Source organism: Xiphias gladius, chromosome 18 (genome assembly GCF_016859285.1).
Source record: "Xiphias gladius isolate SHS-SW01 ecotype Sanya breed wild chromosome 18, ASM1685928v1, whole genome shotgun sequence".
NCBI lineage: Eukaryota > Metazoa > Chordata > Actinopteri > Istiophoriformes > Xiphiidae > Xiphias > Xiphias gladius.
In genome coordinates, this window is record NC_053417.1 from 16,981,461 (window position 1) to 16,997,705 (window position 16,245).

Here is a 16,245-nt window from a genome sequence, read left to right on the forward strand (position 1 = left end):
GCTGTTTTAACTACTTGCAGTCCCTGTTCACACTGTAACAATGGATGAGGCAAGATCTGAAGTTATAGGGAGCGCTTTTTTTATACTGTATGTCTAGTAAATTCTGGTGATTCCTGCACTGTGTGTATGACGTTTGTACATTCCAGTTTAACTAAGTTATGAAAAAATTGTGTGCATCAATGGATTCTACAGGTTAAGCATGAATACACACGGAAATGAAAGGAAACACACCACAACCTCTGTAAGAGTAATGTTAACCTCATGTTCTCTCCAACCCCTAATACTTCATAATAACAGAAATGTATACATATTTAATCGGTTACAGTACATACATGCTGTCTTGTTCAAGCTTTGAATATTGCATGTTAAAAGGACACACCAAAAACACACAACAACATATTTTACAGTTCTCTGATCCTGACTTAAATTACCCACATTTTCAATCATGCATACACACACTGTCTATATTCTGTGTTTCATCTATGGCCTGAAAATCATGCCATTGTCTTTGCTCACACTCCCTGTGGCCAATTCTTGTCTCTGAGGATTCCTGTCTTGTTTGTTTAGTGGTGACCAGTCCTGTCTCAACATAGTCTGTTCGCCCACATAAAGGCCTTCTCTGTCTTATTGATGCTTGCTTTAAAGATGAAGGACTACACAGATTAAACTGTGGTTGCCATCTTGAATAGATGTGACGCTCGCTCCAAATAGACTTTGGGTTTTAGTTTTGTGTTTTTTTTCTCTTTCCTTCTCTTTTTTCAGTGGGAATTTCTTTGCTTTTTCTTGGACATCAACTCTGTTATCATAAAAATAAGAAAAAACTTTCATTGCAGAATTGTGAAAGTTAACAGTTTCTGTGATGCTTGTGAATGGTAATTTCTCTCCACAAACAAATAAGACAAATGTAGTTTTTGTTTTTATGAGATTTGAAATCCCTAGTGGTGAGCTTAACTCCAGTGAACCCTTCATCCTCTCCTGATGTTATTTTTATTCTCTTCTCATTCCCTTTCCACCCTTCTCCTTTCATTTCCTCTTCTCCCACTTTTCTCTCATTTCTTCTTTTCTCTTCTCCTTTCCAGTCCTAAACTTTGGATACCCACCAGCCCCGAGAGAAGTCATGTTTCCAATATGTCTCCATTTAGCAGAGGCCAAATGAACAAAAGCAGAGCCAAAACAAGAGCAGGAAAAATCATCAAATAGCCATTGGCACAATCTGCTTATCTTTCATAGCTAATAGCTCTCATGTTCTTGACATCATTGCTGCTATGTGCACATATGCATGCATGCACGCACACACACACACACACACACACACACACACACACACACACACACACACACACACACACACACACATAGACATATTCATGTATGCACATGTTGTTCTTTGCACATAAACACATTCAGTGCACATCAGTGAGGATACACATGCTCATCCAAACTTGCTTGGGCTGTTTCCTGCCACTGCCGAGAAGTACATAATGATAATTACAGTTTGGGTCTACATCCCTGAATTAACCAGATCAGACATACACACACAATCCAGAAGTGCCAGGGGCTGCTGTGGTGTACGTTGACTGGTCTGTAACGTTGGAGCAGCCCAGTGCTGGAAAGGAGTCCGTTCTACTATTGTTCTCTATTAAAACCTCCTGGGAACCATCTCAGTATGACTGAGAGATGTGCTGGGCCAATAAATTCCAGTCAAACAAACAAAGAGTCAGAAAGACTAAGCTCCTATTGAAGTTTTTATGTAACAATATGTTACTCTGATTGATGAAATCTAGGGGAGAATGGGGAGAAGTAAAACTGCAGAGAGATGCAGAAATAGTTCTCAAAGTTCTGCCGTTAAAGAATTTCTAATTTGATGTGTACAATGTGAGAAATGAAGAGGGAGAAGGTTGCAGACACAGGCAGATAAATACAGAGACACACTTACACCCAGATAAAGACAGACAAATGTAGCCAGAGTAGCCACAGAAGAGAAAAACAGGAGCCAAAGCTCAGGTGTGTGTGCCAACCACAGAGACTTGGAGGTGTTTACAGTGTGTGAATATATGCCAGTAAGCCCCACTGACTCACTTGTGTGGGTACATCAGCATTTCATGTGCCCATAATGGTAAACCATGAGGGCCTCTCACTAAGCCACCGTTTTAATGGCTGTTTTACAACACAACACATCCAACGACATATTACATGCAGCTGCATTTATAATAACCCACCCCTTCTTATTTCTACATCTCTCAGGGCAGCACACTGTCTTTGCACTTTCAATTAACCCCTTCCTCCATCTCCAACTGTGCTAATGTCCGTCTGCATATCTTTGTATATATAACTAAATTCGAATTCAGATTTGCTTTAGTGGCATGACCATATCTATCTACACTGTAAGTACCCCCTCACTTGACCCCCTCCCTCCCCTCATTCCTTTGGTGACCCTGAGGGCAGCACTGCTGTTAAGGAGGCCATCACTGGTCACCTCTGGGTGCTGTGCCCTAGGCTGTCTCTTTATGGCTGCAGGGCCCACCTAATCAATTGCCCATTCATGCACACACTTAAAGCTCACACACTTAAAGCTCACACACTTAAAGCTCACACACACACACACACACACACACACTCACAAACACACACACACACACACACACACACACACACACACACACACACACACACACACACACACACACACACACACACACACACACGCAACAACAGAACTTCCAATCAATTAGTCTTGAGATTTATACAAGCGGGTAAACTTGGGGGTGTTAGTCTCCCTAAGGCCAATCAGATTGGGCTTTCCCAAGACTTCTACACCAGCCAAATGACACTAATTACCTTTGTGTATGTGTGTGTGTGTGTGTGCGTGTGTGTGTTTGTGTGCGTACAAGTATGTGTACGTGCACGTGTGTTTGCGACTGACACTAATTAGCAAGGCTAGTGCACCTACTTCCTCAGGACCATTTCCTGTGATAGTAATTATTAGGTATGTGTGATAAATTCCAGGCCTTCTTCCACCCGTCCAGAGACAGAACAAGACAAAAGGGGAAAAACAGATAAAAAAGAGAGGGAGGTAGACCATTTAATACTCAGAGGAAGTTAAGGAGGTCAGTGTTAACAGAGTGATGAAGTAAACCTAAGAGAGACTGAAAGAATGATTTTATTCTAGTGGAACAAACTGTGACTCAATATGAAGGTGGAAGGAGTTTCCACATGCAACATCTTCCCACTGCTTCCTTGACATGGCCTACCTATCCTCCTCTCTGGTTGTCAATCACTGCATTCCTTTTTTTTTTCTTGTCTCATTTGCCTCATCTTCACAATGTCAGTCTTCAGATTAGGACATTAGGTCTTTTGAGCGTCAACGTATCTTTCAGTCCATCATCAGCTTCATAAGACAGCTCAAGCCTGCCAGTCACTCATACATGGATTTTAAGAGGCAATGTCACTTCACCCAGCCATTCCATGGCTCACAAGGACACTCCACTATGTCAGCAACCCAGCAGTTACCATACTGTAGGCACACAGAGTGTGTATACATCCTAGTGCCGGGTTTAGAAAACTTAAGTCAGGGTTTACATACTGTACAGGATGCAAAACTTCAATTCATTTTTACTGGGTGGGCCACTGCTTGCCAAAAATACTATGTGGATATAAGTGCCAATAAAATATTAATAAGTAGTGATAAAAAAATAACCATAATTAATGCTAGAACAGCCAAACCCTGAGAGAAGTGAGTTCAAGACATGACGGTTGCAGAATCCAGTCCAAGAGAATAACATGGTCTGGAAAAAATGGAATTTAAATTTAAGGCACTTAACTTCCAGTTGCATTAGCTGAACAGTGCAATATCCAGTTCAAAAACTGACTGTGCTAAGCAAACTTCACACGTGTATCTTTGGACTGTTCTCTCCAATCTTGAAGCTTACTGTATGGGACCCAGATAGAAGTCCGTCATTACTGTACTGTACTGGACAAGGACTTAGGAGCAGGGATTTCCATGTGATGTAGCCCTCCATTGACAAAACCTCAAAGAAAGAGGAGTAGGTTGGAGCATGCCTAGGCCGTGGCATAATAACACACCTACAGGCCCAACAGCCGACACACATGTCGAAGGTAAACACGCATGTCAGAGGGCACAGGAGAACAGACAGACATGATGAATGGCCCCAAGTTCCCACGAGGCGACACACATACAAACTGGTTTGGAGAAAGAGGAAGGTGATGTATGGTCAGCCCCTCCTCATCACTGCAATACAGAGAATCCCATTCACACACTGCACCGACCCTCTATGTCTCATCATTACCTATCACAACAATGGCAAGACCATACTTGTGTGCATGTGGCTGTGTGAATGTGCATATACTAGAATTCCTTGCATACGATTCTGCGTGCTTGTAGCTATACATGAGATTTTGAGGATTTTGCAAGTATATGTGAATGTAATTTCAAAACCATACAAGTGAACACAATGCTGTTCAGTTGCATATATGAGTGTGTAAATATACTTTTTCAGTGTGAATGTGTTTCAATAAGTGCGTGAGTGCACATGCTGTGTATGTGTGTGCATCTGTGTGTAGATTTGTGAGGGTGTGTGTGTGTCCTGGCCCCTCGGAGAGATCAGTGAGCGGGGACATGACCTTGCCAGTACAGCTGGTCTCTCTGTGTGTTTAGTCAGCGTAACCATGGCAATGGCGCTGTGCAGACAGGATGTCTACGTTGGGGATTTGAAAGTCATAACGTCGCTTCTGCTCTAAGCTTCATTATGCCATGGGTTACTGTAACTAGCCAACAAACAGATAGATGAACACACTTCATGGACAGTAGTGAATTTCAGGGGTTACAGGTTAGGGCTTATTACATTTCCATCAGGAAGACTAGCTCATTTGTCTTTGCGTGAGGGTTTTGAGTTAATGATATGATAATAAAAAGTGAGCATTACTCAAGTTGATGTTTTGCTTTTTAAGAATGGCATGTAGTATGTTGTATGAACTACTGATAAGCAAACATTCACGGCAAGGGCACTGGAGGGCATATAAAGAGTGTGTAATCGACAGAGCTCCTGTGTTTATGTTACACTGAGGAATTCGTTTTCTTTGTTTCTGAGGTATTTTTGTCCGACATGTTATTTAGGGCATTTTGGTAAGGTAAATACATATAACAAAACAAACAAAGAGGAAGCAAGAGCAGGGACCTTCAGTGACGTCGTAATTAATTTAAAAAAAAAAATCAATTTCCTTTGCCCTTTAGTATCTTTATATTTATTTATGTATTTGCATCCCCATTAGCTGTTACCAGCTACTCTTCCTTGGGTCCAAAGGAGAAAAACAAATACTACAAACATTTCACGTGATAATAAAGATAAAAGTAATTGAAAGTAATATTATATACACATTCATATACATATACGCATAGCTGTGAACATATTTATGCATAAATCCTGTAATTATCTTCTCTTTTATCAATACATCAACTTCTCCAACTCAGCCTAAAATTAACATCTTTTTTTGCTACTTTTAATTTCTTGCACTTCCATTTCGACTTCCTTACTTGAAATTAAAAATGTAAATTGACAGGTGTATGAGAACATTCCGTATTGTCTCATGTGGTGCAGGTGTTTGCTGATAGATGGTGTGTTGTGTTTAGTTATTGTACTTTCACCGGTTTGTCTCCCTTTCTTGGCCGTTTTTCTGCTAACCACACTCTACTCCCTACCACCACTCACAGCTCTACTCCATCTTCTCCCTGTTCGTTCTTCCACCACTCCCTCCATCATTCTCCTCCTACCTTCCGCCATCCATTACACCCTCCATCAATTACTCTTACACTCTATCATCTTTTTTTCCACATCATTTACTATTTCCTCCCTAACTCTCTGCTACAGCTTCTTTCTTTTCCTGCTTTAACTGTCTTGCAGAGTCCATAGAGCCTACTAATGTGTGCATGATCCCCCCCTCAAATTGTCAATGCACTACCTTCTCTACCTCTAAAAATTTCCACTTTTTCAACTCTGCATCTCTTTATGTGCCTGCCTAAAAGCTGCCGCTACCTTTACTTTGCCCTATCATCATTTTCCATCACTAAAATGTAAACAGAGATAATATCAGCTACATTCCCAGAGTCTACAGGAGGATCAGGTTCAGTAAGCCACTGCGATGTTGTGGCATGTAGCATTATCCCATTCAGACTATGGAAACATCTCAATGACTAGCTATTCAAAATGTCCAAACACATAATTTCTCTGTTGTGCACCTACACCCGTGACCCTAGACTCATTTAATGACTAGCTCCTCTGGAGGCCATCTGTGTCTGTGTGTGTGTGAATGTGAATAGTGTACAGTATGGTGGAAACTCAATCTGGTGTGGGGTGACAGAGCATACCCTGCACCCCTCCTTACACATCAAGCATTCAGCTCTATATCTGAAAAAGGCAAATATGAAAATTCTCCTTCTCTCTCTCTCTCTCTCTCACACACACACACACACACACACACACACACACACACACACACACACACACACACACACACACACACACACACACACACACACACACACACAAACAATACGAGCTAGGAAACCCAGCATGCAATGAGAGGATATTGAAAATGATTTTTTCCCCTCTTGTCTCTTTCATTAACAGTGTTGAAAAGCCAGGAGTCTGCTCTCGCTCTCGCTCTCTCTCTCTCTCTCTCTCTCCCTCTAGCTACACACACACACACACACACACACACACACACACACACACACACACACACACACACACACACACACACACACACACACACACACACACACACACACACACACACACACATTAAAAACACACAGAGAGCTCCCCAGTTCACTGGGGAACGTGCCTCACATGGTTTGCTTCAGCTGGTCTTCTTGACAAATGCCACATTACAGCGGAGAGAAGGAGAAACTTGGCATGCAATCAAACTTCTCTCATGATTTCTAAGATTTGAAATACTTCAGTTTGTATAGTCCCTTCATTCCATCCTCACCTCCCTCTCATTCTCTCTCTCTGTCTCATTTTTTCTTGCTTTCACCCTAATTCCCTCTTTCTTTCTCTCTTGTTACCTCTCTTTCTCTGCCCTATCTTTCCTGTTTAGTTTTCTCCCTGCTAACTTGGACCAGAGCTGTGCTGTGGGAATATGGCCCCTTTTAAAGGAGAAAGCCAAAGTTTGTATAAGTATGTGCACGTCTGCAGAAATGAGTGATTATATGTGAGTTCCATTGAGGTTGTGTACATTCTGCATGCGTATCTTTGTGGCTTGTTCAGATGTAAGGCAGTCTCACGAAGCTTCGCCCCTTGCAATACAACAGTCCTTTAATCCTCATCACCAGTGACCCCAAACCCAGCCTCCAAACTCTTCGTACACATAGACACACACAGAGTCCAATGCACAAGAGACCACACACACACTCATGCCCCCTCTGCCCCCTCCATTAGCTCTTACCAGTGGTGACTTGTATTCGGTCAAAGTCTCGAACACAAAAGAAAAGAATGCCATCTACTTTGTTGGTGTTTACGTCAACCAGCCATCACACCAACTTTCTTTCTCAGACATCTTTTTAATGGTAATATAATAATGATTTATGGCTACTGCCCATCAAGTACAAAAGTATCATTCTCATGTCACGTCCATGAGCGCTTTCCCAATTTCACATACATTCCTAGAAGCACGGATTGTGTCTTTATCATATGTAATACATTTCCTCTCCTAAACATCCCTGGTAATGTTTGGATGGTGGAAATTGGAACAGACAGGAAGATGTGTGTGTGCGTGCGTGTGTGTGTGTGTGTGTGTGTGTGTGTGTGTGTGTGTGTGTGTGTGCGCGCCTATATACAGTAAAGGGCACTGTCTTTTTCGGTCTCTAGCAAACTTCACACATACATATCCTGTAGGCAGACACAGACACATACACACATTCTTTTAGAGTTAGTGTGATCAGAGGGGCTTGTGAGGCATAATGGATTTTAAAAGTTGTGTTTTCAATACATATGTGCCAGCCTTCCCTTTTGTACTGCACTGAGGGGCTGACATTAAAGGCATTTCTTTGTGGCACATGACAACCAGACATGTGGCTCCATGCTCCTTCAATCAGAGAGCTCAAAGCAAACACACATGTAGCCGCTCCACTGACAGATCACTGAACTCGCTCACACATTTATACATACCCACTGACACGCACTCAAACATGGAAATGCAGCCAGTCTCTCACTTTTTTTTTTTTTTTTTTTTGGTTTCCTCCTTCCTCTAACTCTCTCTCCGTCACACGCAGACGCCCACATGAAAAAAACAGCTGCACACATATTTTTCTGACCTGCTGTCTAAGGCTGCACCACCTGTCCTCAATAAATGTAACTTTTCGCAAGGCAGCTATAGACAACGGCTCATCCTTCTTCAAAACGCACCTCAGCACTGATGTCTATATAACAGTCATATAGAAATGCACATGTGAACAGGTGAGTGGATAAATGTGCCTAATTCACTATTCAACACAGGTTTCTGCTGCAGCAACAAAGCTGCTGTGCAGGTAAATGGAAATGCTCCTTATAAAACACTGAGTGAATCATGCCAATGTTAAAATAAGAACCATGATCATATACTTTTGTGGGGCGGGTGTGCAGTCAATACCACTAACACTTGTGGTTCATTTTCCCTGATTGTAGATCTTACTGCAGTTAGCAACACCGCTTGCTCTGTATTACACACTAAGTATGCTTATTTCTCTACTGATTGCAGCTTAATTAATTCACATTACTGAGTGCTGAGTCAAAGTCTTTCTTTCACTGATTAGCCATGAAGGTACAGGATATAGCATATGTGATTATTATTCTGTGTGGCCTATACTGATCCAGAGTGAAAATACTTAAGTTAGATAGATAGATAGATAGATAGATAGACAGATAGATGTAAATACTATGCAGATATACTGTAACTATTATATATACAGACGGATACTGTAGGTGAGTGTGAGACTAACTTCATCTCCAGAATCTCCTCCAGCTGTCTGCGTCTCTCCTGGCGCAGACTGTTGAGGTGTCCATCTCTTTCATGCAGGGACTGCTGAGTGGAGGACAGATGGAGTTTGGTGGCGTCCAGCTCTTGTCGCGTCTTCTCCAAAGCTCCCATCAGCTCCTCCAGCTATTGATGGACAAACATATATACAAAGAAATATAAACTGAATGAAAACATACCGGCATACTAATGAACATGGCTCTGTTTCCAAAGGTAAGAAGTGTTGATTAAATTGTATCTTTAAAAAATATCTTTCTAAAATCTGACATGCAAGATCTATTTTACACTTATGAATGCCCAGTCTGACACACAAACATGGAATGGTAGAGTGAGGCCATAAGGTACACACTGAAGTGCAATTGTATTAGTCTATTCTTGTGTATTTCAGAGGGTGCGTGTGTTGGAATGCTAAAATGAGGTGAGATGACTGCCTGAACATGAAAAGATAGACAACAAGGAGCAGGTGAAACTACAATGGTTCAAAGGTTAGTTGAAAGACATGTCCACTGACCCCTGCATTGAAAACAAGGGTCCACCTTTCTCCACTTAGTTTATCTCACTCTCAAGTGTGGTTCTACTTTAGAGAAGGTGAGATTAATGCTCAACCCCTCAACTACATGTCCTCCCTCTTGCACACATATGCCCTCCAGCAATGCAAAAGCTGCGTGTCCAACCTGAGTGGCCTGATAGACAGGATGTGACCTCAGGGCGTCATTATCCCAAGACAGGAAGTGTCTAATTGTCTAACAACAAGTACTTCACAACAGGATCCAGTACCAGGCAGGACTGTTAGGTTGATGTAAATGGAAGACAAAGAGAATAAGAATTTATTTTTAGTCAATTCTGATGATTTGCAGATTTGTGATAAAAGATAGTCAAACAATGAATTCTGGAGTGTTGGATCTCAAGCAAACAAAGGGAATGAAAGTAAATGAGAAGCAAAGAAAAAAACAGAGAGAAAAGGAGTATAAGAGGAAAGCACTCCATGGGGTAGGACATGAAAAAAAGAATGGGCCTCTTTTATGAAGGGGCCAAATCGTTCACACATTTTCAGGACAGTCTCCATCTCCGCCGGTTTTCTAGGTGTGTTTCACAGATGTCAGATAATGTGCTCACTGACTGTTCATGAATATCACATATGGAGAAGAAAGAGTGAAAGCAAAGCTAGTGGGAAATAAAGAAATTCGAAATGGTGGGAAAGTGTGAACTTTGAGTCATAACTTCCTGGAAATGTAACAAGGCATTGTTTCAAATAAAATACACCCTGTATCCCTGCCAACAACAACTCACCTCTGAAGTGTCCAGCAGCTAATATACCCAATATCATCAAGACATCCAAATGTCCAAAATCACGCCACGTTTAATGTTTGATGTCTTCTTTCAGGATTAAAAGAATCCAAAGCCAATCTTTTCATCTTGAAAGCCAAGGGTCACACACACACACAACACCATTTACACCCACCATATGTCCATCAACCCTTATGTGCCAACTGCTCGCCTCCCAGTTCCCCATTAGTCCACCACCCAGGCTAACCCTCGCTTCACAATCACATCATTAATAAGGAATACAATGCATTTTAGTGAAATTAGGGACCTAATCAGCTTAGCGCTGAGCCTGTGCGTGCTAATTTAGCTCAACTTCAAGGCAAAGCCCCCCCAGCCAGCCTAAGGCTCGCTAAGACTGGCCCAAAGCCCCTTTAGTTGCTAAGCTGATTGGGGGCTCAGAGGTAAGGGCCAAATCCCTCTTGTCCATTTACGTTGGTGTTGCTGGTTCAAAGGCCTAGTTCAAACGCCACAGAGGGGCAGAGAGGGAGAGAGGAAGAGAGACAGGAACAGAATTGGAGAGAAAAGGAGAGAGAGTAGAGAGATAATTGGGTGAGACAACTTAAGAAGGCAGATGAGAAAGAATGAGGCTCGGGACAACGGATGGACAGCAGAATTGATGCCAGGAGAAAGTCAAGAGACAGAGAGAGGCACCGGCAGACTGAGAGACTTAGAGAGCGGGGGTGTGAAGAAAAGTGACCCAGGGCATTACCCATGCTCCATTTCAGCAGGTCAGGCTGATGGAAGACTTTCAGCGCATTACACATCATGAGACTGATTACTCTGGGACAGAGGGGAGAAGAAAGAAGAAAATCAAGGAAGGGGGGGGGTGAGAATGTGAGTTTGGCAGGGCGCTCTGAAATGGTGCCAGGGTCAGGTGATGTTTCAGAAGGACCTGTCCCTCTCTCTATTCCCCCAGCATCCCTCGCAACACACACTCTTTTTCTCCAAAGTCTGAGGAAAGAACAGCAGTTGACTGATGACTGTGAAGCTACGTTAATGGCACGATGACTCGCTGCCTCCCTATGTGGTGATGTAGTGTTGGCTCACAAAGTTCAGTGTGTTGACAGTATCTACCACTGAGCATCAGTGTATGAGCAGCATCTTTCCGTGTGTCGAATGTGTGAATGTAACTATTCTAGTGTCATGTTCAGTAGCCAGTATGACTGCATGCTGGCCCAGTATGTTCCCCCTGTGTAGGGTCTGGATTTACTTGAAATAAAAATAACTTGACAATTACGTTATTGAGGTCAATGAGTGTGAATGTGTCGCAAGTTAGGAAAGGATTTCCCTGATTTTTTGGCTAAACACGGGTAAACTTAGGTCAAAGCTGAATCATCAATTTCTACGCATGCCAAAGGGTCCCACAGACATAAATACACTTTTCTTTCAGACTTCTCAGTGGATTGGAATATTGTTTGATAAACACAGTATTCATGCTGACTATAAGTCAGGCGTGTAAAGTACAGAAATTGCGAAAAGGAGGAAAAAAATAAGCCAAAGTTAGCATTGGCTCTCACTGAATTTTCTAAACTGAGTTTGACCTTCTCTTATTTTCCTGCTCTCTCCACCAATCTCCTCTCTTCATCTTTTAAGTTCTCCTCTATCGGCCTCTGTCTTAAATGTGTGTGTGTGATTGAGAAGGAACATATGTGTTTGAAGCAATACAGCCACCATTCTGCCTAAAAATGTTAGTTCTTGTTTTAACCACCGATTGCTCTCATATTACTTGTGGCATGCCTAAGTAATGCAAGGTCATTCTCATTCAAATGCACACTCACACCAGGAGGAAACACACTGCCTCACCCTGTTTCTCCTTCCCACCACAGACACATCTACGCTCACACACACATATGAAAGCACACACATAACACAAACTTTTTTGGACCTACTTAAAGATGTAGACCAACCAGCTGGCAGTCAGAAAGACAGATAGATAGCAAGACATACAGACTAAAAGTGCAGCCTGTACTCCATGACTGCAAGCCCAAAGTCTAATGCTATGTTAATGAATTCTGATTACATGCACATAAACTCACAATAAGTCAAACATATGCTTACATTTTCAAGCTTGCAAAAGCAAACTTAACGAGAGACAGAAAGTGAAAGGAGGACGCTGGAATTTTTTGATTCAGTTTTAAATTTCAGTCTCAAGAGAGAAAATAAACAAAAGCACATTTAGAGAAGTAAAGCTGAATTAAGAATCAAAGACAATAAGAGACGGGAAGGAAAAGGCAACTATCCATTTTGTAATAATAATATTTGCTGGTTGAGAGCTACAGTACAAATGAAGTGATTAAGGATCACCCATTAACCATAGTCTGCCTACAATTACACTCTTTTCCACATGGGGGTGCAGTTAGGTCCATAAAATTTTCTCAGAGGTCCCTCCTAGTCCTAGGTGTGCTGATACCTGCACTCAGTTTAAAAGGAAGGCCAAGTGGCTATGTAGAGATGCATGTGACTATCTGTATGTATGAGTGTGTTTATATGTGTATGCTGGTCTGGAGTCCTCCATCAGTGTGTGTAACATCAGGTAAACCTCTCTCTGGGCCTGAACACGGGCAGCCTCCTCTTGCGCCCAGAGAGCCTCCCTATGAGCGGATGTGTTCATGCTCTCCCTCAGTGCCATCTCCAACTCCCTGATCCGCTCCGCTGTCTCCTGCATGGCATCCTGGGAAGCTGAAAGAGGAAGCTGAGGTGGGGGTTGGCGGGTGGGGTGGGGGTTGGAAGCAAAGTAGTAAAAGGCAGGGAGAAAGTGTTTTTCTTTAACTATACTCTGCTTTAGAAGTTCATCACCAAATGTTTCTGCACTGGAATAATACTTTACTGGCTAAAGATAATTTGAGAAAATGTGTATTCGTTGGTCCCTTTACTAAAAGGAATCCAGTCCATGTAAAACAGAAACAAAGGAAAAACTTGGGTAAGTCAAAAGCTGTGGTGAGAGAAGAATAAGACTCTTCTCAGAAGAAACAGATTCAGCTAAGACAGAAGAGAGTAAGTGAGTGATAAGTGATGGAGAGATGGAGAGTTTGTGTGTGGCCTCTCTGACACCTATGGTGAGTGGAGGAAATGGATCCTTCTCCACACTGGGTGATGGAACTGTGAAAGAAAACACTGGACAGAAATAATAAACCCCCGGATTCTCTTACTCTCAGTTTTTTTTACTTTCTCTCTCACTCCTAAAAAGTTGACTCACTTTCAAGTTCACATATTCTCACATTTCTGGGAGAAGTACAGAAGCCATTGAGTTACATGGACAAGGAGACACTTTCAAACAGGAGTTCAGTTAATTCAATTATATCATTGTTGCAGAACAGCCAGACTAAATTTGTGATGGTGCAAACTAGGGTTGCACCAATTAGACGATCGGTAACCACATTCACACTAGCCAAAAACACCGGATCAATCCCTGAAATGTAAATGTAACTTGATAACACAATTGTACATGTGTCAAGCAAATGAATAAAAAAAAATAGAAGCAAAAAGTGGCAATAAGGTGTGTCTAAGACAACAGATGTTGGGAGCATTGAAGATGTGTAGGAAACTCTCCAGACAGCAACAAAGCAAAAAATGATAATGGAGAAAACTACGGACTTAATTGTGATGGATGACAATTCCCTGGCTGAAACGTTTCAGTGTTTCACTGAGCCTCGCTACACACTCTAAACCTGAAATGTCGTCTCGGAAACGGCTGCTCCATGTTTGTAAAAGTGAGTTAGTGAATTCAAATGCTTGGGAACAATTGCATCAGCTAGGTATACAGCTGATGTGTAGCGCTCAACATGAATGTGTGTGTGTCTAATACCAGTATTAAACCTGACAGTACTCTGAGCGACTATTCCTTGTACTGCATAAAGCAGAGCTCCAGGCTAGACAGTGCCACGGCCCACGCATGGGAAATCCACTGTGATGGCAAAAAAGGAGATGCTAAATGCACATCAAAATGAAGAGAGTAAGGGGAAAGTAATTTTATGAGACAGTGCCAGGAACACGCAAGGTGCACATGAGTGGCTTATTAACAGCCTCTAATACAGAAAAATGAGTTTAGGTTAGTATCGGCACATACTATTGTGGTGACGGTATCAAAAATGAAAAAATGGTATCAATACATCTCTGAAGATGTATCTTCAAATTCAACGGTAAGTATTAAATATATATATTATATTAAATGGATGAAATAAAAGATTTAAAATCTATCAATGACCAAAAAGGGCCAATTAACTGACTAATTCAGTGACACTGACTAAAACAGGATTAATGGAATTATTACTGAGCGTGATGAAAATAGCTCCAAGCCAGCCAGATCACAAGCGGATACTTGTGGCTCGTCACGTCAGCACGACACAGCTGGAGGTGAGTGACAAACACCCGCACACACTCACAGAGGCAGGCTGTGTGCGTCAGCAGTCCAAAGCTGTAATTGGATGTGACAGACGGGCAGTAATTCGATGCACCAGAATCAACAAGTACTGGCCTGACCCCGCCCCATAGACAGAAACCCATGCTTGCACGCACACACTTTAATACACACACACCCCACTGAGATAGGGCTGCCACTGCTGGACCCCCAAGTGAAACCTAACCAGAAAGCTGTGTCTGTGTTGGGCGTGTGTGCCCATGTACAGTATCTGTGTCCGTCTGTGTGCGTCAGAGCATATCTGTGTGTTGTGTGAGTTTTATTAGTAACAAGAGAATATTGCTGGCTGAAAACAAAGAATGGAAAAAAAGGGCAAGAGCGATAGACAGATAGAGAGAGTGGGGAGAAGTGGAAAGATAATTGCCTCTGCAGCACCAATCATCACCTAATGCCCTTGGGAAGGATCATTATGGAGTCTGGCTCTTTTTGGTTTGATGGAGGGATTATAATCACTAAAATAAACAACCAGAGAGTGAGAGAATGCACATTTCCAGCAGCTGTGTACCTATGATCCTCAGCTTCACACACACACACAGGCCTGCACACACACAAACCACTTACCCAAATAGCCTGATCCAGGCAGACACAGATCTGTCTGTCAAAAAAGTTGTGTGTGCAGCATCCACCTCTATGGTCCTATTTCATGATTTAAAAAATTACAAGTATGTGTGCAGGTCCAGAGGTTTAATATACGGTTTCATTCAAGTTTACAGACTATGGGAACAAGCTAATAGTGAATGAAAATCCTGAAATGTGTCTATCTTCTTTAACTTACCCCAGTTTTAAAAAACACACTGTCTCTAAACAAAGTATTGAGCGTCGCTGATGCCTCTCCATTACAGATAAAAGAGAAATAAAAGGCCTGTTTCAAGGTTTGAAGTGAACATTTCCGATGTGTGTTTTCTCTGTGTTTGTGAAGTGCAGCGTGGCGCGATGGAGACGATGGAGCGGAGAGATGCTATCTCTCCATCCCACATAAACTCTCCTGGATGGATGGGGAGAGGGAGCGATGAGGGAAGGCCCTGTTTGTTTGTGTTTACCCTCGGAGCGTGCTGTGTTCCTGATGGACCCGGAGATAAATGGAGACAGAGAGCGGGCAGGGGAAAGAGAGCGAGATAGAGGCAACAGTGCAACCTGACTGCTGAGCAAACGCAATATACAGAGTGCAAACTGTGCTTATAACATCTCAACATCATAGGCAGTGAGCTGGAATGTGTTGTCGATATCACTCTTATGTAGTCTTACCTTTAAATTTTCATGTTCTACAATATTTCTCATACTCTCTTTAAATACATTGCTGCTGTATCTAATCATACTTTTTTAAATATTTATTATATCATAGTATATTATGTACAGTCACACACAGAGACCACCTGTCCACATAGGGACTTGTTATTGTCAAATTTTTTGTCTGGATCGTTGTGTTTTTCATGTTTTATTTTTTCCCAATACGGCCCCAGAGACTATACAGT

General features: G+C 42.1%; 1 protein-coding gene across 1 annotated transcript in view; it reads right to left on the reverse strand.

Moving 5' to 3' along the window:
• LOC120804055 (ERC protein 2-like) overlaps window positions 1-16,245 on the reverse strand; it is a 147,238-nt gene that overhangs the window by 61,206 nt on the left and 69,787 nt on the right. Inside the window, 3 exon segments of the mRNA XM_040153222.1 lie at window positions 8,996-9,156; window positions 12,896-13,035; window positions 14,697-14,703. Of these exon segments, the coding sequence (XP_040009156.1) occupies window positions 8,996-9,156; window positions 12,896-13,035; window positions 14,697-14,703 (308 nt within the window).